General features: G+C 41.0%; 1 protein-coding gene across 4 annotated transcripts in view; it reads right to left on the bottom strand.

The window, feature by feature from the left end:
• LOC113617614 (FYN-binding protein 1-like) overlaps nucleotides 1-24,278 on the bottom strand; it is a 127,341-nt gene that overhangs the window by 27,734 nt on the left and 75,329 nt on the right. For all 4 annotated transcript variants that reach the window (XM_027101225.1, XM_027101228.1, XM_027101226.1 and 1 more), the window contains one exon: nucleotides 20,329-21,490. In XM_027101225.1, the coding sequence (XP_026957026.1) occupies nucleotides 20,329-21,490 (1,162 nt within the window). The remainder of the gene's footprint in view (nucleotides 1-20,328; nucleotides 21,491-24,278) is intronic.

Here is a 24,278-nt window from a genome sequence, read left to right as displayed (position 1 = left end):
TGTGGCTAACCTCTGAAGTTTATTGTTTCTGTTGGTGCCTCCTTACTGCCATGCCCCTGCTATCCAGATAGGTCTCTATTTTCTTGGGGAATTAATGACCAGAACAGGTCTGTGATCCACTTCTTCCTTTAATTTCACAGATTTCCAGAGCAGGAAGGTACCTTAGGGGTGATCCAATTCAACCTTCTCCTTTTGCAAATGAGAAGGCGGTCAAAGAAATTGCTTGTCCAAGATCACCCAAAGTTGACAGAATTGGGCCCAGAAAGGAACTCTTGACTTTAAAGATTGTTAATAACTGTGGGTTGATCACAGTCACTGCAACTTATGGTGCTGAAACTGCTGGTTGTCATAGAATTAGTGAATCATTTAGAGTGCAAAACTACTTTTTTTTCCAGTAAGTTTTTAAACTTTGCAATTGCTTTACTTCCAGCTTTTGAACCTCAACTTTTATATATAAAAGGGTACCACCAAAATCCCCAACGTTCTTCATCACCTCTCTCTGGTCCTTGAGGTTGTGTGTGCATGTGTGTGTGTGCTCTCTGAGATAAGGCATCTTACAGCTCTGGCTCTGAACAACAAAGCTGCTGTAGCTGTTAGAAGCTGCAAGAATACCACTTCCTACTTTACTGGTGACATATTTTTGCAAAGTTGTTCTCACTCAGCTCCCCCATCTCAAGCAAATTAAGATTTAGAACAATGACTTCAAATTCCTCTTTATGCAATTTCTGCTCTGTACAGTAAAACATCTTTCCTAGCAAACACAAAATATTTTTCACCAGTGAATTTGAATTGTAAGTATTATGTTACTCTGCATTTATGTCATGCAGCATTTCCTTCAAAGTTAGTTCCTGAGAACATTGGTCTTACTGAGCTATTTTGAGAGAGGGAGGAAAAAAGAAAGAGGTCTGTAGTCAAATATGATTTGGAAATTGCTACAAATTATATTCTCCGTTTGATATTCATAGTGCTCAGTAGTATATTAAAGACCTTACACTAAAAAACTAATTTAAATTTGCTTAACCCAGGATTTCCCAAACATACTTGAATTACTTTTCCCCATAACATTTATAACATCCTGCAGAAATCTCAGTAGATGGGCAATTCTGAGATAACACTAGCCTTTCAGTATGTCTCAGTGTTCCAAGCACCATATGATAATGAAGTGTTTTTAAGGCTCAAATATCAGAATACAAATGCAGACTCTATAGTCAAAAGGCTCAGGTTCAATTTTGGCTACATCTCTTACTAGTTGCATAAGTTTGGGTAAACTACTGAATTTCTGAGCCTCAGTGTCTTCATTGCAAAATGGGGAGAATAAGAATGGATTGTAATATAATATTAGGAGAAAAGAAAGAAATACTGGTAGAATATCCAAATAAAGTAAAAGAACTTGAGCAATACTTGTGTTTTTTAACTGAACCAAGATTCAAAAAAGTACCGAAGGCCTGATACTATGTTTCTGATAACAACTGAGGCTAACAATTTTTAATCTCTAAAGAAATATCACTCAGGAATTTATTGTTGGGTGTGGTAAGACAGATTTTTCTTTTTCCTCAGATCTTTTAACATATTGCAATAGTTTTCTAAGGTACCTGATAATTTTCTCAAAATCTTGGGAAATCCCTAAAAAACATATTATCTCATGGAACACACAGAAAATTTGCTAAGTTTAAAAATCTTCCTAGCCCCGGCTCCTAGTGGATTGGGACACAGAGAAGTTTGTAAGTTGTTCCCCATGGAAATGTAGGTTAAATGCTTGTTTCCATACTAGCTAACAAGAGTCTTTTTAGCCCATGCTAATAACAAATAGCTTTTGTAGGGTGCTTCCTATGTGCCAGGCACATATGTTCTCAAAGCTCTGCTTTTGGAAATATTCCTGTAATTCCTCAAAACCCTCAGAAGGTAGGTAGCATTATTGTTCTCATTTGTAGGTGAGGAAACATGCAAATTATTATAACTTGCCCCAAGTCTGACAGCTACTGGTGTGCAGAGCTGGGAATCACACCCACACAGCCTGGCTCCAGAGAGTGTGCATTTAACCACTGTGCAACCACGTGTTGTGAATGAATGGCAGGGTTGATTTAGATTCCTGTGGGGGAGGAAGAAACATGGGCAGAGTAGGAAAAGAGAAAAAAAAAAGATGAGATCTTTTCCATTTCTAGGGGACAGAGAACAGTATGTAGGCTTTAACTTTTCAGTACTTTTTTGTACTTCCCACACCTTGCCACTTCTCCCACTGAAACTCTGAGTTACAGAAAAGTTCACTTTGGGGCCCCTGACAGCTCTCACTTCTCTTCAGGCATCTGCACGTACTCATCTATCTCCCCACTCTTCCCTCACTGGCCTGATTGACACTCTTTTCTGAGGGCTCTGCTTAGGTGTCAATTCCAATAGGAAGCCTCCTTCTCTAAGTCTCCAGGAATATTTAAGTCTCACAGCATCCAGCCCGTGCTCTCCTTTCCTTAGCACTTGTCAGGGGTAGTATACATGCCCACTGACTTGTCCGTGGCTCCTAGTACAAGACAAGCATCAGGAGAGTAGAGACACATCTGTCTCGTCTCTGTTGGATCCCTAGGGCCCTGCACAGTACCTAGGGCATACTCAGTGCTAAATAACTATTTGCTGCTGTCCACACCGTACCATCACCCAATGATTTACCATGTCCAAAATCATTATCCCTCACCTACAATTTCCTTCTTCCTTGTGCATAAACAGGAAAATTATATCAGAACATTGTGCTGCTGGGATAAAGGAAGAGTAGTACGTTTCTACTCAGGCTTTGGCACTCCTGTCCTATTCCATTTTCATGTGCCTCATCATTCCTCCTGGGACCTCCACGATGTTTAATTTCTATTCCAACCCTCCCATCCTTACGTGTGAGGAGGCAATCCCTTGCAGCAGCATTGTGACAAGCGTATGCAGATTGGGTGTTGACTAAGGCTCTTGGGGAAATCCTTATCGTGACACTGACCAGTCCCAGGAAGATTCTGTGGCCAGAACTCTCAACACCACCATGGTTATCTGGCAAGGTACCCTGGCCATGTAGGGGCAGAACACTTGAGGGATGGAAACAGAGATGCTATAGCAACAGATGCTATTGCTGCTGCTGTCTCCGTGAAGTGGTACATGGTGGTAGGTGTTACCCACTGAATGCTGGTCTCGTTAAAACTGAGTACAGTAGAGGCAGAAGGTAACTCGAGAGTACACCATCTACTTTCTACCTCTCCTGCCTCTACTCTAATTATGTTATAATTATGTGTAATAAACCCTTTTACTGAAGCTGTCTTATAAACCAGGCTATAGTATTCTATGGGTCCAAATTTCAGTAGTTATCTCATCAGTATAAATCTAAGAGGTTACATAAGTGATTACTTTTCTACATATTTTTGGGACAGAATTTTAAATATTGTCTTGCTCAGTTACTCATTCAATCAACCAATGCTTGCCAAGCACATGGTACAAGAGCATTTTGCTGGTATGGGGGGACTTGAGGATGAGTAGGGCATGGTTCTTGCTTTCATGGAACTCACAGTTTTCAAGAGTTTAGGTACAGAAATAACCAGCACCATATAACATGTAATTGGTGTGATATTGTTGGTGATATTAATTCAGTTTTGGAGATGTAGCTGAGGCACCAGGAGGTCATTCGATGAGTGTTGTTCAGTAGAATGTTCTGGGATGATGGAAATGCTTAATATCTGTGCTGTCTTATACTATAGCCACTAGCCATAGGCGGCTACTGAGCATTTAAAATGTGGCTAGTGCAACTGAGGAACTGAATTTTAAATTTATTTGGTTAATTTAAATTTAGAAAGCTCCCTGTGGCTACTGGCTACTATATTGGACAGGACAAACCTAGATAACAGTCTATCAGACACGTGGAAATGTAAACACTCAGAAGAGCATTGGGTCCGAAGAGACAGGCTGAAGTGTCAACAATGTAGAGAGACAACTGAAGCTCCTATGAGCTCCAGACCCTTGTAATTATCTGCCTATGCGACGTCTCAAAGACTCCTCTAATCGAACATGTTCAATATAAAGACTGTGGTCTTCTCACATAGTTAATCCATCATTTCCTAGTCTAGGTATCTCTCAGATTCACTCTCTTTTGCCATCTCTACTGCCACCTCTGTAGTCCAAGCTCTTGCCTGGATTACTGCAATGGTCTCCTACTTCTTTATACTGCTCCTAGAACAATCCTTCCCAAACGTCAAATCTAACCAGGTCACCTCATATTTAGGCAAACGTCCCAGGTCTTTAATATAGCCTATAAAGTCTGACACCTGCCTACCTCCCTGGTCCCATCTTTTACTGCTTTTCTTTCTTTTTTTTTTTTTTTTTTGCATTCTCTTTTGGATGTTTTAATAAAGAATAAAGCATATAAAATATTTTAAAATAGCATCATTCTTATATTAAAAATAATAGTTTCTTTATTTTGATATTTTTGCCTTTTTAAAAAGGAGTAGCCAAAAAACTTAACGTTTAGCTACTAGGTGTTTTACACACTTAGGAACATGTGTCAGAAATCTTTTTTTTTTAATTTTGAAGTTTTATTTATTGTGGTAAAATACATATAAACTTTACCATTTTAACCATTTTTTCCCTCCTTTTTAAATTGAATTATAGTTGATTTACAATGTTGTATTAGTTTCAGGAGTTCAGCACAGTGATTCAGTTATACATATGTATATATCTATTCTTTTTCAGATTCTTTTCCCTTGTACGTTATTATAAAATATTGAATGAAGTTCCTTGTGCTATACAGTAGGTCCTTCTCATTTACCTTTTCTTGCTCATTAAACAATGCTGGTGTGCATGGAGAGCAGGTGGCACGTACAGATGCCATTAATGTGTGTGTGTTTGTTTTTGTGGGTGTGTGTGGTCAAATACTATCTACCACTGCCATTTGGTTTCACTAAAATTTGAGGAAGCTCCAATAGGTGCTGTGCAGGTGGCTCTAACCAATAAAAACAGATGCTTTTATTTTGGCCTGAGGTCTATCTCTGTTTTAAAAAAGCTTTAATTAAATAGAAGGCTTTCAAAGAGACTCAGGTCATATACATCCTTTTTACTAGGTTAGTGTGAACTGTGCAGGTACAATGTGGGAAAAGTAAGCTTATTTTAGCATGATCATATCCCTTGCTAACTGGTTCATCACAGACCCCAATCAGGGTGAAAACAAGGAGCCAAAATTTAAGATCCTTGTAGGTCAGAGTACTTAGCATGTGGGGGATGTGAAACATTTGGTAAAATAAAGTTCCCATCTGGAGATAGAGGAGTAGGAGAAGGCTTTCTTCACAACACTTTCTCTATAATAGTTGGCACCTCAGTCTGACATACTTTCGTGCTATTGTTTCTTTCCTGTTTGTTGTTGTTATTATTAATTTTTTTAGGTGTTTCAGGAAAATTTCATTATCCTCAAAAGTTATTCAGGGCAGAATTGTCTTCTTAGGCAAAAGGAAATAAGTGTAGACAGGACTAGCTCTAAGCAAAACTGAATTGACAAAGTTCATCTTCAAAGGCACCCATGTCCCCTATTTGTAAATATTGGTATTTGTTTCTCCTTTTAGGTACTCTTAAACTCTGGTCCAGGAAGGAAAGGGGTTGGTGTGGTTTAGTCACAACTAAAACCAAGCATAATCTATGCATTTGACACGTTTGGATCTATCCTAAGAGCACTTAGCTCTTTCAGGAAGATTGTCTGGAATTCTTAGCATGATGGGAGAATGAATGTTATCCAGCAGTCTCTTCTGATTCTACACAAGCTAACTGTCAAATGCCAGCTCTCGTAGCACTTCAGGCCAGCGTCTATGACAAGGCTGTGTGGAATGGTTCAGACCAACTGCCTGGTTTACCAGTTGTCCTTTTCCTTGATATCTCTACCTTTCCATTCTTACTCAGTCCAGGGCTTCCCTAAGGAACATGAGTTTCTAACACTGCTCAAAACAAGCTATTATTTACTTTATAACACAAGAAAAAGTATTTGCCAGTTAAAGAAGGGCTGATCTGAGTTAAAATTTTTCTATTGTCAATGTGCACAAGCATCTCCAGGGCAGTTATTAAAAAATGGAGATACCTTGGCCCCAAAGCCAGAAGTTCTCATTCAGAAAAGGGGCTATGGTGGTGGTAGAATTGTGGGGATGCAGTGATTTTAAGTTTTGTAAAGTGCCTAAGCCCGTTCTGATGTAGATGGTCCACAGGCCACACTGGGAGAAACACTGCCTTGAGAAACAATGGGTGAAAAGGAAATTTTATAATAGTTGTCAGGTGAGATACTTTGAGATGACGAAAATTTACTTCACCTAATGGCAGACCCAGTCCTATTTAGCAACTTAGAAGAAAACCCAATTTTCAATTATTAGAGAAAAATGTATTATAAATTGATTTGCTAGGCTAATTTTGTGACCATATCAGAAAATGTGATTATAATATTCATAAAACTTTCTAAAGCAGATAGTTGCCAAAGTTATGAGGTAAATTATAATTTAACAAATTGACCCATGAAGTCTAAAACTTTTTTTTTTTTTTTTGTGGTACGCGGGCCTCTCACTGTTGTGGCCTTTCCCGTTGCAGAGCACAGGTTCCGGATGTGCAGGATCAGCAGCCATGGCTCACGGGGCCAGCCGCTCCGTGGCATGTGGGATCTTCCCGGACCGGGGCACGATCCCACGTCCCCTGCATCAGCAGGCGGACTCTCAACCACTGCATCACCAGGGAAGCCCTAGTCTAAAACATTTTGTGTTGCTGTATGTGGAACAGAATAATAAAAGTTAAAATAATAAACAATTCAAGTATTTTAACCAAAAGAAAATTTGATGAGTTTTCTTCTACAAGGGAGGTATAGTTATCTTAATAAAATCAGTAATGTTGTTGCCTGTTTAAATTATTTTAAATTACCAAAAGGTGAAAATCTGAAAACAAAAGTTAAACGGGTTATTTTGGTGAGTTTGAATGTGAAAATCCTAAACTATTGGGTAGTATAATTAAGTCAAATCTCTCTTTTTTCTCTTCACTCACAGACTACAAAAAATTCCAAGAAAATTCCCAAAGCATTTTCACATTGGGTGATAAGTCCATTTGAAGGAAAGACTCATTTCATATTGGCAGAGTGTGCTATCAAATGTGCTACTGCTACTGCAAACTGGGCTTTTACTTAAATATTCTTTGTTGAATCAAGATGCTGAAGTAACTCCCATCAGTTTGCTGCTGTGGCTTAAAAAAACACTCTTCAGTAATTCGTATATTTTTTGATAGTTCACCTTTCGCCCCAAGATTTCTTTAATAGTGTTATAGAGAGATACTTGTTGAATATATGCTTTGAATCAGTGTTCATTTTAAAGTGAGAGATGATGCACAACCTATTCTGACCTATAGACCTATAAAATCTTACAGAAATTATATCGATTTTACTTATCAAAGATTAATTAATCTCTATCCCATGGATATCTTTCAACATGAATTTATATTATTTTCCCCTCAATTAAATGGAAAGCACTTTAAGTAAAAACAATTTTGCCCCAGCTTTAGTTAATCTTGATTCCAGCCCATATGCTGTTAGCATTTATGCCTTAAGTCTGGAATCTAAGTAAAAATCTTTTTTGGAGAGTATGTAATTTTTAAAATTCCAAATAATGAATTATGTGTCCCTTTAAGGCACTCAAACACATTTCTCAAAGTTCTTCCTTTAGATCTTACAAATCCTTGTAAATAGGGAAGAGTACTCAGTATATACAAACATTGTTTTTCTTGCAACATAATTCAAGAAGTGAAAAACCCATGTAAACTATTTTCTTCTTTAGGATGATTGTCATTTATTATGACCAGGTGCAAAGTCTACATTGACACATACATACTATCAATACATGAGGATGGTTGAATTTTTCACTGTTTTTTACATTGTGTAAATCCAAACTTTAGATGATTCATGTACGGTAGCCCATTAAGTACTTCTTCTGATATTGATGCTTTACAACAGTTATATGCCTTACTAATGTTTTCCCCCTTAGATATATGATTAAAAGTTCCCAGTCAAGATGGCCGGTTGACTACACGCCATAGCAAGCTCTGCTCACCCCAGATCTCTAGAAATGATGGAAAAGATAATTAATGAAAACAAGCAAGCAAGCAAACAGACAAACGATAAACGTACTGGAAAACAAGAAAGTAAATCCACAATGGACCAGAAGCCATGAGGAATCCCTACAAAACAGATTTGAAGAGAGACCTGTTGAAAGAAGAAACAGAAGCCCAACCAGAGCACACGAGAGAGTGGGACCCCACCCAGAGTGCTCTGCACTCAAAAGACAGAGAATGGGGGGGACAGGAAGGGGTTTTGGGGGAGTACTTGGAGGGAAAGATGCAATACAGATATGGCCAGGAATCAAGTGAGCAATGACTGAGCCCTTGGGTGGGCGAAGTGGAGCAGAACTCCGGGGGCTGCAATGCCCAGGAGGCAGGGGCTGTCCTGGGGAAGACTAGCCATCAAGGCCCTACCCCTCAGCGCTCAGTCACTGCCTCACTCCGCTGAACTCTGTCTCCCCCAGAGCTGGCTGCACAAACAGAAACGGCAAACAGCCGAACTGCATCACCACTACCAACCTGTGCACAAACAAACAGCCTTCAAAATTCAAGAAAAGCCAGCGCCAAGAAAGGAGAACTCTGTAGTGAACAAATAGTAGAACTCACACCTAAGGAGACAGTAATACTGCAAGAGGGATGCAAGGCGATGCTGCATCTCAAAGAGGACCAAGTTGATGCTGTGATAATGAAAATCTTGTATGTTGTGTTGAAACAAAATAAACTATGATTTAAAGTCTGCAACAATTGGATGATGTTCTTACTAGTACTGATTGATACCTGAGGCGACTTCTAATGGCTGCCATCTATTACTCATGTATTTTTCAATGAGGTCTTTATTTGAACATTGTCTCCGTTTCCCCTTTAATACATGTAATTAAATTACTGCTAATGGTTTGAGTCTTCAGGATACACCAGGAACTTTAAAGGTACATTATATACATTTTCATTTAATCCTCACAATAACCCTATGACAGAATTGATTTCTTATTTCCGTTAACAGATGAGAAAACCGAGGCTTGGGAGGCTAAGAACCCTCCTCGGGGTCACACAGTAAGTAACGGAGCTTGTACTAGACCCCGAGTCTCTCTAGCAACAAAGCAACTGCTCCGAACTCTCTCTGATGAGAAACAATTGTGTAAACACTTACATTTTTCAAAACAAAAAGAGCACTACTGTCATTAGAATACATCTCACTTCTCATAGATCATAAGTGTTCACAGCGCTTTCCGTAAGCTCACCTATCAACTTCACAGCGAGATTAAAAAGAAAGTTTCCAGCTTACAAAAATACAGTGACAAGCTTGAAAAAAATCTGTTTTTATCCATGCCACATCCACCCTCTCCTTTTATCATTAGGCTCACAAATGCAGGACTCTGCAGCATCGGAACTTGAGAGAGCTTTTCTCCAAACTCGAATAGCTCTGAACATCAACTAAACAGCATTACAGAGGAAATCCACCCTTTTTTTTGGGACAAATGCCCAGCTTTCTTTTGCATTGGCTTAATTACTCTTAAATACTATATGAACATAGGCCTATTTTGAAGATTAGTAACTTAATACACTAAATATTGTTAAAGAAAAAGATGAATGTTGTTACCAAGTGATGAGTTATATAGGTAGTGGGGTAACTAGGCCAGTACAGTTGCACTTGGGCGCTGATGAGATTCAGAGCATAGAAAAACCCAGTGCTTTTAACTCTGCTTATCCTCTGGCCCTCCTGGTCAGTTTCAGTAGAGGAGACCCTCCATCTCCAAGCATGGAGACCTCCCAAGGGAACAAGTACAGCCACCTTGGGCAGGACTGTGGGCTCTCCTGTCATCCTGGCCTCCATCAATATAGTGGTAGTTCTTACAGTGATACACAATTATTCAGGTTTCCAAAGTCTGGTTATTTTAGCACTTACATTGTTTTTCCTTTGCCTTGAGTACCACCAGTTGTGCTAAATATGGCTTTTTAATTTGATGAATAGTAAGAATATGTGCCACGTGAAAAACACTGCTGAACTAGCCTGAAGGCCAGTACAGGGCAGAAGGGGAGAGAATAAATGAAAATAGAAGGGAATAGAGAGCAGAGAAAAAGAAGAAAGGAAAGAAGCAGAGAGGGTAGTGAGAGTCCTTGATTACAGGTGTTCTGTGGGGGAGATGGGAAGCACTACGCTCCTCCAGGCTGATGGGCAGGGTGAGCTGGGGCGTACCAGCCAGCTGGTATGTACGATTTAACCATCAACTTTTAAAACACTCTAGCTAGCTGAAGCCCTCTGAGGGTTCCAGGTGCCCCTCAGTAACCCCTGGATGTCTTTGCAATCCATCAACGAACAGGTTAATGCCTGATATAACAAAAGCCTTTCAGGACTCTGGTGCCAGCCACCCAGATGTTAGATATTTGAATAGCATCTTTGCACTTTCCCTAACTAAGCAAATTTTTAAGCTCAACCCTAGGATACTACTTGTTTGCTTAAAGAGATCACTCACTCATTTCCATGTTTGATATAATCACTAACTCCTAAGATCCTGTCTCAGTGTTACAGCATTTCTTTTGTTTTCAGGAAAATGCCGCTGGTTTAGAAACCCTTCCTCTCCCCATCATCCCCTTTACTCCTCCCCCACTGTAATAGTTCTCATAAATGGCAGTATTTCTCAACTGTGGTCAGGGAACAACTTGCATTAGAACCACTTGATGATGTTGATAACTATTCCAGTTTCTGGGTTTCATCTCAGGCTTCTTGCACTAGAAAATTGGGGGGGCATTCCTAAAGCAATTTAAAGTTTGAGAACTTTTGAAAGACTAAGGCCTAATTTTTATGTCCTCTGGCTCCTTCTGAATACATATGATGTCCACATTGTTGATCAGAGCCACCATTCATTTTGGTCATCTTTCTCTTTAGGACCCATTTAGTGTCACAATGATCATGAAGACATGTAAGAGACATTAGTTTGCATGGTCCTTATATTCAGGCAAAAGTCTGAAAACTTGCAAATCCCAGATCTGATAGAAGAAAACTGCTCTCCAACACTCGCATTTTTAAAGAATCTCTGGTTATTAGGCACTGAAAATAGACAAAAGGATGAAACAACCTGACTCTCACACCAATGTGGAACGATTCAGTTCCTATACTTCTATCACGATAGACCAAACTCTCTTGGATGTATTCTATTTATCAGCAGTTTGTTTCTAGTACTAAAATGGCGACCAATCACAATAAAAAATAAAACCTCTTCCACCCCCCCTGCCCGGGCCATCCCATCCCACAAACTCCTTCCATTCTTAAAAGAGATGGTGAGGGCTTCCCTGGTGGCACAGTGGTTGAGAGTCTGCCTGCTAATGCAGGGGACACAGGTTCGAGCCCTGGTCTGGGAAGATCCCACATGCCGTGGAGCAACTAGGCCCGTGAGCCACAACTACTGAGCCTGCGCGTCTGGAGCCTGTGCTCCGCAACAAGAGAGGCCGCGATAGTGAGAGGCCCGCGCACCGCGATGAAGAGCGGCCCCCGCTTGCCACAACTAGAGAAAGCCCTCGCACAGAAACGAAGACCCAACACAGCAAAAATAAATTAATTAATTAATAAACTCCTACCCCCAACATCTTCTTTAAAAAAAAAAAAAGAGATAGTGAAATGGCCTTTGAATAAGAAACTCCTGCTTATGTGCAAGGGAAGACACCAGCTGAGTTCAAGGGTTTGGGTTAGAGGCAGCTGAACTCTTCTGAATAAGAAAATGGAAAGTGTGTTCTCATTTTTCTTTGCCATTGAGAAGGAGGGGTCAAGGAAGTGAGGAAAAGAAAGAAGGTGAGTCAGAGTGCAGGGGACAGGAAGCTGAGCTGCAAAATGCAGAGCTGCTTTTGAAGAACCATGGTTGCCGGTGTTCCATTTTACATTTCTAGCCTCAACGCAATGTGAACTCCTGTCTCCACAGACCTTCACTGAAGTCTGTCACTCACGCACACAAATGCCTTCAGGGAGTGGTCTGCAGTGAAAGTTAAGGAAAATAGCCGGGTCTTGTTTGGGTGACTGCAGTACAGCACAAGGTCAGGGGGGCAATTGCTAAACCAATCCAAGTTAGAAGCAGGAGCTGAAAGACAGAAATGACCTTGAGAATTCAAGCTACGTGGTTCATTTATCTTCTGTGGAGATCATTAGATTCGTCCATGAAACATGGGCTAGCATTTGGAATGAACTTTATCCAGATTTTCAGGAGCACACTAGCAGCTTTTATTTATTTCCTACTTTAGCTTTTCCATTTCAAAATCATGTTGACACATGTAATTAGCCATGTTTTCTTAGTAGTTTAGAATCAGCAACCTCTTTGATCCTCATGGCTTCAAAAAGCTCAGCATTTTCTGTGGGTTTTACTCCCAGGCTTCATTGTCCCAAAAGAAAAGAGATTTGTGGTGATGGTGTGGAGGGATGGAAAAAAAAAAGATTTTTTAAAAGGAACCATAGGTTAGAAGATGAGAATGAAGAAGAAAGCAAGAAAATAAGAGGGAGACAGATGATTGGGGAGTAGTAGACTCTCATTTGCAAGTCTGAGTAGCACAGCAATGTTTTTGTTCCTCCAAATTTTACATGAAACTTAATCACTAATGTGATGATATTTGGAGGCAGAGCCTTTGGGAGGTAATTATGTCGTCATGAGAGTGGAGCCCTCATGAATGGGATTAGTGCCCTTATCAAAGAGACCCCAGAGAGCTTTCTAGCTCCTTCTGCCATGTGAGGACACAGAGAGAAGACAGCCAGCTATGAAACAGGAAGTGGGTTCTCACGAGACGATGAATCTCTCGGTGCCTTGATCTTGGACTTTCCATCCTCCAGAATTGTGAGAAATAAATTTGTGTTGTTGCAAAGCCACCAATCTACGGTATTTTTGTAATAGCAGGCTGCACTGACTAAGATACTACTGCGCTTTGTAATAGTTCACCCAAGGTCCATTAGATAATCACTCGGAGTCAGTGGAAAAAGTAGGCGTTGCTAAGTGGTAGACAGAGATGTAGCAGAAGATAGTGATCTGGAAACGTCATCTGGTTGCACTCTACTCAGCCGGAGCACAACTAACGTCTCCTCCTGAGGACTAAGAACTCAAGCCTTCAGAGAAATAGAAGACAGCCTCTTAAAGAGTGAGATTTCCTGCTTGTCAAACTGTTCATATCAGGTCTAGAAAATTCTCTTTAATTTAGAGTAACGTGAATGACTGAAATGTATTTTATAGACTTACCTTATCCTCCTTTCATATAAAACAGCTTTTGAAAAAATGGCTGAGGAGCAAGTCAAGGCTATGTTGTGTGTGTGTGTGTGTGTGTGTGTGTGTGTCTGTGTGTGTGTGTGTGTAGCTTTACCCACTCTACATGAACCAGAAGCTAAAGGCTGGAAAGCAAGGAGAAGCCACACTCCAGACCCTCCATAACTGAGAACACATGATGTATCTCAACTTCCTTAAGGAGACGTTTGGAAGAGAAATAGGAACTACTGTGGATTTAAAAACAAACCACTAAAGACTGTTGCGGCCTCTCCCGTTGCGGAGCATAGGCTCCGGACGCGCAGGCTCAGTGGCCATGGCTCACGGGCCCAGCCGCTCCACGGCATGTGGGATCTTCCCGGACCGGGGCACAAACCCGTGTCCCCTGCATCGGCAGGTGGACTCTCAACCACTGCGCCGCCAGGGAAGCTCGCAGGGACAGATTTTTAGCTGCCTGGTCGCAGTAATCCTATCACCACACAGGCTGCTTTGGAAAATCAGATGAGCTATCTTATTGCTCTAAGAATTATAAAAAAATCAAGAAAAGAGAGCAAGGGGTGGTATGTGGCAAGAACTTCCCTGTGCCCCTCTTTACCTCAACAGACCTACTGCCACCCCTGGAGAAACACCTGCCCAGTCGCCAGTAGCGTGCTGGCGGAAAGAGCTGTTGTGGTGTGCAGAAGCACAGCTGCAAAGAGATGCAGACTTTTGTAACAGATACGAACAGCTGATTCGACAATGCAAGTTCTTACTTTGGGGAAAGAAAAACCTCACATGGGTTTTTGTTCAGACTTTTTTTTCTACTGCCAGATGTCTCATCTTTGGTTGCTCTTTCCTGATGGTATCTATTGCTATCAGCTGTTCTAGATGTTTTTTTCTAGCTTGCTATGCCAGACAAAATGAAGTATAGTCTTTTTTCTTTAGTGGCAATTTAATGGAAGAGAAATAGGTTTCTTGTCTGTGTATTTACTAGTGGTTAATGTAGCAGTCACATTCTCCAGCATGTGGACTTTTTTCTCTTCCTTGTTTCTCGTATATTGGAAGAACAAACAATCTAGTGCTCTAGATGTTTCTCTGGGCTTTAGAGCCACGCCACAACTATCATGATTGTGCTTACTCTAAAAGGATAAAACATTTCCAGATATTTTTGTAAAATCAGGTAGCTGGAGTTCTGCTCCTGAAGGCATACTTTTGCTCTTCTAATAATTGAAGTTATTCTTGTGTTATAAAAGTTAATTCGTTTTGTTTTGAGAATAAAACACATACGCACAAAGAGGTACTTTTTGCATATGAACTCATCATATTCAGAAACAGTTGTCATCAGGGGAAAAAAGGAGCCTTCAATGGCAAATGACTATTCTGGAATTCCAATTCTTAAAACAAAAAAAGGTTTTATTTGGCTTGAATTGGAAATTATTTTAGCAGATTATATGAAGCAAGGCATCTCCTGCCCAGTAACTGAATTATCACACGTACATCTGTCCCAATCTTCCTATCTAATGCTTTTCTTTAAAAGCATTTTTATGTGTAAGCACAATTGAAAGTAAATCAGGAAAAGCTTTCAGGTATTTGATTACTTGACTCATATGTATTTTTATTTGACTCTTAGATGTGACTTTCTTTTTTACCCCCTTCCTTCCTCAAGTAAATTGCAATTTCATTTTAATGCTTTTACCTGTAAGGGTTGCATGCCTGTTTTTTTCCAGTTTTATTGAAATATAAATGACATACAGTACTGTATAAGTTTAAGGAGGCTACAGAAACATAATAATTTAACTTATATACTGCATGAAAAGATTACCAAAATAGGTTTAATGAACATCCATCATCTGAATATGGCTAAAAATTAAAGAAATAGAAAAAAAGTCTCTTCTTGTGTGAGAACTCTTAGGATTTACTCTCTTAACAACTTTGCATGCCTATCTTAAGAATTAAATAATGTTGATCAAATTTTTTATATATTAAATCATCTCATATGCATTTTATACTTTAAGGGTAAGTCAGCCACTGTAAAGCAAAATATGCTTTTATATTACAAGTGGTCATAGCTTCTTTGATCTAGCGCGTGTTACAAACGTTGATATAGTGCCAGTTCGTTGGGCAATATTTCCAAATTTTCCTTTGTAAGTGGCTTAAAAATATACCGACTTCTAGCCTCTTGATCACAGGAAGAGTTATTATTACACCATGGTAAATCATGGCATGTTGCTCCAAATTGGGTTTACAGAAATTTCTCTTCTCATAGTTAAGAAAACAATCGTCTGTTTTACAGGCCTGGTGAATATCACTGTAAGGAAACTTTTTCCTGTAAATTAAATAATAAGTGCGGTTTATCGTGTCAAAATTAATATTAAAAGACTAGCTGATGCCCAGGCCATTAAGAAAGAATTTTGATGGCCCAACTGAGCACCCAGCAAGAAACCAGGAACCTCAGTATGCTTAGGGGACTTTTCAGTGCTGACAGTGGCCCTGAAGAGGGGGAATCTGCCTTCCCTAGGGGTCAGTTCAGTGGTCCTTTCCTTTTCCTGGCTCATCTGCCTAGTCAGTATTCGAATCCTCTCTTAGTCCAAGTATAAACTGATTGGCTGTTAAAAGCTTAAAATATGACTGCTCTCAGGGATTTGCAGGTTAGTGGAGGTCAGATGCTATCAACAGTCTGAGTGAAGCCCGCGTGGGGTAGCTGGATCTCCCCCAGCCCCTTCTTGATTGCGTCCTGAAGACTCCTCAGAACAGGAGACTTGGGGAGGGGATAGGGAGTGGTCATCCAAGTGTCCATGACCAGTGAGCACAGTCCAGAGGATACGAAACACAGCTCTCAGTGGGCACTCAAAGTCACATGAGTTTCCTTTCTGCCATCTTGCTGCCTGCCTTGTGAAGGGGTGAACCTATGGTCCCTTTGGAAATACCGCTGACTCCTGGATTATAACTGAAATATTTAGTTGGTATTAAATAATGAGGGAGGGACTTATAGGATGTCCCTCCTCCAATTCCCAAATAAAATAGGAAAAACAAAATAAGGCAAGATAAACATTATCCCAAACTCACTAGGAGCCATGGCACAAGAAAAGGAAAATAATTGCATTAAATGAACTTCAAAAATTAGTGGCTAAGGGAAGAAACAGAAGAGTCTGGTGCCACAGGAGGCAAGTGAAGCTTTCCGCTTGTTCCCCAGGCTGAGAAGCAACATGGGGGGGCAGACAGTGATCCTAGGAAAACCTGTGGATTCTACCTAATGCACGCCAGGTTGGAGAAGTGGACTCAGAGGTGGTGAACAGCCTGGGGAAGGTCAAGGCAAAACCTATAGCATAAAAGCCCTACATACCACAACAGGATCTTCCCAGAGACAAAGGGGGAATGAGCTGCCGTGGTTGGCCTTGTCCTGGTACAGGGCTCTTAACGAGATGTCAGAAAATGTAACAGCATTCAGGTCCCCAGCAAGGACTGCCCTCAAGACCAGCACAGCTAACCTTCATTTTACAAATGAGGGCATTAAAAGCAATACTCAGAACTCAAATCACAGCTCTGAAGGGAAGACAAATTTATCACACTGGATTAGAGTGAGTAGATGCGTTTGTTATCCATCAGCCAGATCAAAAGAAGTGGTGGGCCCTCCTTATACATGGAACAGAAAATGTCTGAGAGCTAAGAGGAACATCATCTCAGAAAATACTGGTGATAAAATGATTGACACAGATACATCTTGGCTGTTTTTAAATCTTAAAGACAGATTTCTTTGGGAATCTAGACAGAAAAGCAAATCATTTTCAAAGTAATTGCTAAGCTATAAAGAGCATGAATACTAAATTCTGATTAAATGATTTCGGTGGGAGGACAAATCTGAGCAATCAACAAGAATATATTATTTCTATGCTCCAAATAAATAATGTTAAACAGACTGGCCTCTGTTTACATGGAGCTTATAGTGGTATTTATAGTAAAACAAAAAATGACGTGTTTTAACCAAAGGACAGAGAAAGGGAGAAGAATGAAGATTCTTTGGGTTTCACTTATGCGTTACTTATTATCTCATAATATCCTATGTTTCAAGACAGGGACCATAGCAAGGAGGGTGGCAAGAGGGGACACAGGCTCTGAAATCAGAGAGACAGGAGGACCAGAGCCCTGTCTTTGCCTAGTCACGTTATGGCCTTGGGCAAGCCACCTAACCTCTCTGAGCTTTAATTTCCTCATTGAATTCCCACTTCATTGGTTTCTTGGGAGGAATAAACAGGGGTAACATGTATCTAATATGTAACAAGTCCTCAATAAATGATAAGCACGCTTAATGGCTAATATATTGGACAGAGATGATAAAAGAGGGAAGGTAGATCTGGGGAAGAGGTCTAAGGAATTAGATGTGAACCTGGAAAGGAAGGAACCATGTAGAAGCCTAAGAAAAAAGTTCTAGAGTTTTGAAAACCTACAGAGTTACTAGGTGAAGCTTCAGTTAATTTGAATGCTATTATACACTTTCAAATTCTGGTATTTTGTTTAACCTTTCTAAATGGAGTACTAAATTACTTACTATGGTTTAGGAAAAATAGCAATGGTAGGATTAGGAGTCAGCAGACCTGATTATTAAGAAATTCTGTGTTCAGAAAGTAAATGCTCATTTTGTGACACATATACAAGGTTATTTTCTGTAGCACTGTTTGGAAGAGCAGAAGTTTGGAAACAATACAAATTGTTAAATCAATTAGGTGAGTCATCCATTTACCTGAATATCATGTAGCTTTAAAGAATATTCAATAACCTCTTATTAAAATGTGGAAAGATAGACAGGAATTTTATTTTTAAAAAGCAAGGATCAAAGCATTGCATATAGTATTTTACTTATTGAGTAAAAAGCAAGGAGATTAATATCTGTATTTATATTTGCTTGTGTAAACACAAAGAAACTTTGGACAGATATACAAATTAAGAAGGGTGGTTTCTGTGGAGCAGAGGCTGAGGAGACCCAGGAAATGGTGGAGACAGACTAAAGTACTTTTTACTCTATATCATTTTTGAGCCAGATGTAAATTTCTATTTAAAAAATAAGTTAAAAATTTAAATGCTTAAAAAAAAATGTGAATGCTGTAAAGGGGTGTTACTCAGAATTTAAAGTTATGAATCAGATTACTTTATCCTGACACCAACCTGACATCAGTTCAAATTAAGAAGATTGAGTTTTGATTTGTGGAAGAGGTGGATGAAGAAGGAACAGGGTCCACTTTGAAGCATAATATATATCGAGGGATCAGAGGGTGGAGGTAGGGTACATTGATGAGAGGATTTCGAATCTAAACTGTATCATGGGGCACATGAGCAGGGGGGAGGCATGTCAGGATGGGGACAGGGTTGCAAGAAGGAGGAAAAAGAGGACAAGGATCAACTTGGCTTCCTAAGCAGTTTTGCCTGGGTCCCTTGGAGCTATACAGCACTGAAAATCAGATCAAGGCTGACCTTGCCAGGACTGCAGAGCCAAAAGAGGACTTCACGGGCATTTCAATAGCACAACAGCAGCCATCTGGGTACTACCACTCAAACCAGGTAGTGGAGTGTAAATAAAGATGGAAGACATGGAAGAAAACTCTCAAGGATTTCCGCTTCACATCAGGACAGTTTCCTTGGCATGAACTCAGAGCCGTAAAATGGAGGTTATGATAGTTAATTTTTTACCGGAGGCGCAGAACTACGACAGGGAATTAAGAAAGGGCTTTTTTAGAAGGTTTCAGAAAAACAACATTTCTGAGTTATGGCCCAGTATTAAAATGAGAAGGTGACACATGAGGACACAACAAGTGTAACAGGCTAACTCTTTCTAGAAGGAAGGTGATCACGGGGTCATTCCAAACTTGCTTTCTACGAGACCGATTAATGGGGGATTTGATTCCTAACATGTTGGCTGACACCGAGAATATTGGTCTCAGGAAGATGACACTGTGAGATGCTTCTACAGAGCCAAAATAAAAATGAACTACCTTTATACCCAGAACTGCATTAATTAGATCCACTTTCGTAAGTAAAAAATATATATAGTTGTGGTGTGGTCCCTCGTAAGTATCCTTTTTCCTTTCTCACAATAAACAACGGTAGTACATTATTTGCCTAAAATATTAATCATTTCAAGCATAAGTGAGCTTCTTTCATCACTATGAGGGTTACAAATCTTTACCAAGTCATTCAGGATCAACTTTTAGCCTGTGCCATTGGATGGTGGTAACATCTCTGGTAGAAAATGAAACTATTTACCCGGGAGGAAAATCATGTATCCCTTTGTCTGGCTTATTATCTTAGTTATGTACTACTTTATGAATCAGAAACGTTCAGAAAACTTTATGCTGACGGAGCAATAGAAAACAGCTGAAATATAAAACAGTAAGCACCATTTCACAAGAGTCCTATGCATCTCCTATTTGAATATTGGGCTTAGGAGACCTTTGATAAATTTGTGGACATTTAAAATCATTTGGAAAAAGGTTTCTCAACCTCTGTACCATTGACATTTTGAACTGGATAATTCTTTGTTGGGCGGGGCTGCTCTGTGCATTGTACAATGTTTAGCAGCATCCCTGGCCTCTACCCGCTAGACACCAGTAGCACCCTCCAGCCGTGACAGTCAAATGTCCCCTGGGCATCCACCACTGACTTAGAGGTTTGCTCACATTCTAACTCCTTTGTGGTAGTAGAGGGAACACACCTCAGTCGCATTCAACAGAAATGAAACCCAACAAAGGAAGTAAAAGAAATGGTTATCATTAAGCAAAACCACTTGGCAATCAAATGGATGTATTTCTCCCCACGCCCCCAAATCAGCCCCCCAAGGCACTTCCTCACAGAATGCCGACCTAAAACCGAGGATTTCAACCTTCTCAGACGTCCCACACCAGAGGAAAAAAATGCCAAACAAAAGTCATCATACACACAGGAGTACCGGTGACGGCATCGGTTTCTTGTTACAAATTTTTCCCCAGAAGCTAGATCACCCTCTGCTGGGAAAAAAAACATGTGCAAAATAGCAAATGAGAGAAGAACTCACTGTGTCCAGAAGCGGCTTTCCGGAATTTCGTCAAGTCAACGTGCGGCGGTCTGCTGGGCTTTTGTGGAGGGGGGCCCAGGGTAAACAAGGAGGGCAGGGGTTTCCGCTTGGGGGTGGCTGAATTCTGGTCCTCCTTTTCCTTTTCTTGACTTGGGCCCCAGGGCCCTGCCGTTGTCCACTTCGAAGGTGTCTTCAGGAACTTGGCAGGAGGGGCCCCAGAGGCCGGCTCTTCCGGATTCACTTGGCTCAGGAAGACGTTCTTAGCAGCATCCACCTTCCTATCTTCTCTTTTCTCTTCAGCATTTTTGGAGAGGCCTGGGGCCCCTCTGCTTGCAGCAGGTTTCAGAACGACTCCAGGAAAAGGAAAACTTGACGTCTCGCCTCCACGCTCTTTATTCTCTAGGTCGTCCCTGGCTGGTTTCAAAGGGCCGGATTTGGCCTTGGCTCCCAGGGGGGCCGGGGGGCCTCTCTGTGGAGCCACAGTCTTGGTGGGGCTTCCGTCTTCCTGGGGGTCGTCTGTATTCAGGGATGGCTTCTGGCCAAAGACAGGTCTGGGGAAGAGGGGCGCGGGGTCCTGATCTTGTGAGGCTGACATAAACTTGCCTTTAGCCCCAGCCAGCTTTGGGAAGACTTGCTTCGGTTCATTTTCCTGGGCTGGATGATTTGACCCCGGCTTGGGGCCTGGTGGCTTCAAGTCATGGTCTTGGTTTACACTGTGAAGTGAAGGCTTATTCCCAGGAGCCCGGGGAACCGCAGGTTTGGAATCTTCTTTGTGCAAGTTGATGGGCTTGGGGCCTCCAGGTTTCAGAAATCCCGGTTTCACCTCGGGGTCTCTGGCGGCCGAGTTAGCCTGCGGTCCAAACCTGGGACTCACTCCGGTCGCCTTCAGAAATGGAGGTTTGGGCTCCTTGTCAGGCTTTTCCTCAGAAGAAGGTTTCACCCCCAGAGGGGGCTTTGGGGACCCAAACTTGGGCACATTGCTCGGTCCTGCAGGAGGGCTGGCGTTTCCTTGGTTGTTGAATAAGTTCTTTTTGACCTGTACTCCTGAAGGGGAGTTTTGGCCCGGGACCTTGAAGGGCCTGCTGTTGACCGAGACCTCCTCCATGGGGTTGCCCCCTGTGTTAAACTTCGCCATGAGGGACTTCACATTCGCTTTCCCATCCTGCAAGCACAGGGAACAAAAACTCACTGAGAGCCCAAAGTCTCACTTGCACAATTTAAAGTACTACACTTTAAAGGGTTTCCTGGTTTGAGGCCTACAGCGCCGCTGATTGGTTCGTGAGATATTGTAACATTTATCTTCCTCTATGGCAAAATAAGTTGTGAGAATTTCTTGAAGGGGGAGGGCTATGATACTTAGACTTTTTTTTTTTTTTTGGTTGTCTTAGACTGACTTGCTTTTTGTTGTTGTTGTTAAGTCACAGCTTATATTTTCTCCTTTCCTCTCACTGGTTCTCTAACTCTCTTGTTGGATTTACTCTGAACTTGGTATTTATGTGTTTTGTTGAACTTGAAAAAATATGAACGTGACTAACAAATGACCTCTTCCATATTTTATAGCTGAGTCTCTTAAATAGGAACTGCATTTAAAAAATGAAAGCAACTCTTCTGTAAATCTGGGCTGCATGCTTCATGCAGCATAGCCACATTTGACATTTTGTGTTTGCAAGCCTGTTCTTGTTCCCACCTATATTGAAGGTCCATCTGTTTCCTAACAGGGAGATGTGGCAGAAAAACCCACTCAGTTTTATACATAAGCAATAAAATGAGTTTTTCTACTTATTGATACATATTAGCGTAAAGGATTCAACTGGAACCAGACTAGCAGGCAGACTGCGCTCATTTTCAAGGGACATAGTCTGGAGCACAGGGAAGGTGACAAGGAACGTGCAGGGACAGGCTGGAAAATCTCATTTCCAGGTGCTGGTTTCTCCAGTCTCTGTCCCCCTGTCTAGAACTAGGGTATTACCTAGTAAAGAGGGCAGGTAGTCACCTTTCTCTGCGACTATAATCCCATGTAACCTGTAAGAATTCATGGTGGGTTTGCTTTTTCTCTCAAAAGCCAGGAGTTGAACTTTTCTAGTTCTTTTAGGAATATTTGAAAATCTGAGGCTTAGAAAAAAAAATCACAGGTAGCCACAACAGTTTCCATTTTTTGCCTTAAAATTCACCTAGAAAACGTTTTCTTGCTTCCTATCCTCACCTGTCATTGCTAAGCGTATTTCTTCTCTCAAGGCCCCACTCAGATACTACAAAACCAGATCCTGTCCGGTGAGGAGGAATTGCTCCCTGCTCTTAACTCATGTAGCACAGCAGGCCCTGCTACATGCCCCTGTATTACTTCCTTTCCTAATACTAAGAACCACCGTTTAGCGCGTAAACACGTGTGCTTGATTCTGAACCAGGCAAGTTATCTATGTCGCCTCATCTCATTCTTTTGGATGATGGCATTATTTAACTCCATGTCACAGGAAAGAGGATTGAGGTTGAAACTGCAGGAGGACATCACGTAAGAGTGTGGGAACTTGGTTGGAATCCTAGCTGATTAGCAGGGCCTCAGTTGCACAATCTGTACAATGGGGATAAGAGAGCATATCTGCCAGAATTGTCAAGTGTGTTAGAGAAAGAATTTGTAAAGTGCCTGCCTGGCCCTCAGCCTGGGCTCAATGTAAGGAAATTATTATTAGAAACGTTAAGTAGCATATTCAAGGGCTCACAGCCAGGAACTGTGAGGACAGGGGTGCAGACTCAGGTCTGTCTCGGGCTCCAAAGTCCAGAAACTGTCTCATTCCCCTTTGTATAGAACTCTCGGGATTCTAATATATTTGGGAAATTGTTCAGGTTGGCACTGAGATGAATACTGTGAATGGTGATTTTAAAAGAAATGGTCCCTTCAGCAAGAGTTTCTCTCCACACCAAACTATAGTCTTTCAGGACTGGGGTAAGCAACCTAGGCAGGAGGCAAAAATGAGGTGAAAGGAGCAATTTCCAGCTTGGATTTGCTTCTTTAATTTACTACCCTGTATCCAAGTTGCTGAAAATATCTTGTTTTCTACCTTGCCTCCTTTGACCATTTTTTTTATCCCCATGATTTTCTCAAATCCTCAAGGTAGTCCCCAGAGGTAATAGGCAGGAAGGCAGCAGAACCAGGGAGAGTTTGGGTGCTGGCAGAGGGAACAGGTGAAGACGGATCCTACCCTGTGCCTCCTGGGAGATCATAGCTGCAAAGGACTTTAAACCTTAACACAAGATGCATAAAAAAGTATCAATACAAAAATTTTCTCCCCACCTGGAAGAAAGTCTGTCTCTAGGGAAGAATCTTTTATTCTAGACTCACTCTATATTTTGTCATTTATATTCTAGATCTACAGTTTAGTCCAGAATGATAAGAGGCTGCAGAGTAGAGTGGTTAAGAGCATCGACTAGGGAGCCAGGTTTTGAGTCTGATCAGCTATTTACTGTAACGTGAGGTATATAAGCTCCCTGGGCCTCAGTTTGCTCACCTCTGTTAAGGGAATAAAGAGTCGTGTCATAGGGCTTTAAAAGAAATCAATATCTGTAAGGCATTTTAAAGAATGCCTGGAACCTGGGAGGGTTTTCTATTTTTATAAAGAAAGTGAAGACTTTGAAATTATCTATTCTACCTCTCTCACTGCATTGGTGACATTCTGACAAAACAGAAACTAAAGGATTTAAGTGATATCTTATTTAGTCACAACAACTTCACAACTTGGATTTCATGGGGGGAAATCCATGAGACACGCTAATACATTGTCAAACTGCACACCCTGGTTTTAGTTTAGAAAATATGGAAGTGGCTGATTTGGAATTTAAGTCCCAGATGCCAACTCAAAACCAGGAGGCAGTGCAGTATCATGGTTAATAGCAACGTCTCTGAAATCATTGACTTGGGTTCCAGCCTTGACTTTGCTACTCACTAGCTGTGTGAT

The sequence above is a fragment of the Aethalodelphis obliquidens genome, unplaced genomic scaffold (genome assembly GCF_003676395.1).
Source record: "Aethalodelphis obliquidens isolate GAN/ISIS:26980383/991018 unplaced genomic scaffold, ASM367639v1 scaffold4, whole genome shotgun sequence".
Classification (NCBI taxonomy): Eukaryota; Metazoa; Chordata; class Mammalia; order Artiodactyla; family Delphinidae; genus Aethalodelphis; species Aethalodelphis obliquidens.
This window is presented reverse-complemented; position numbering and strand designations above follow the sequence as displayed.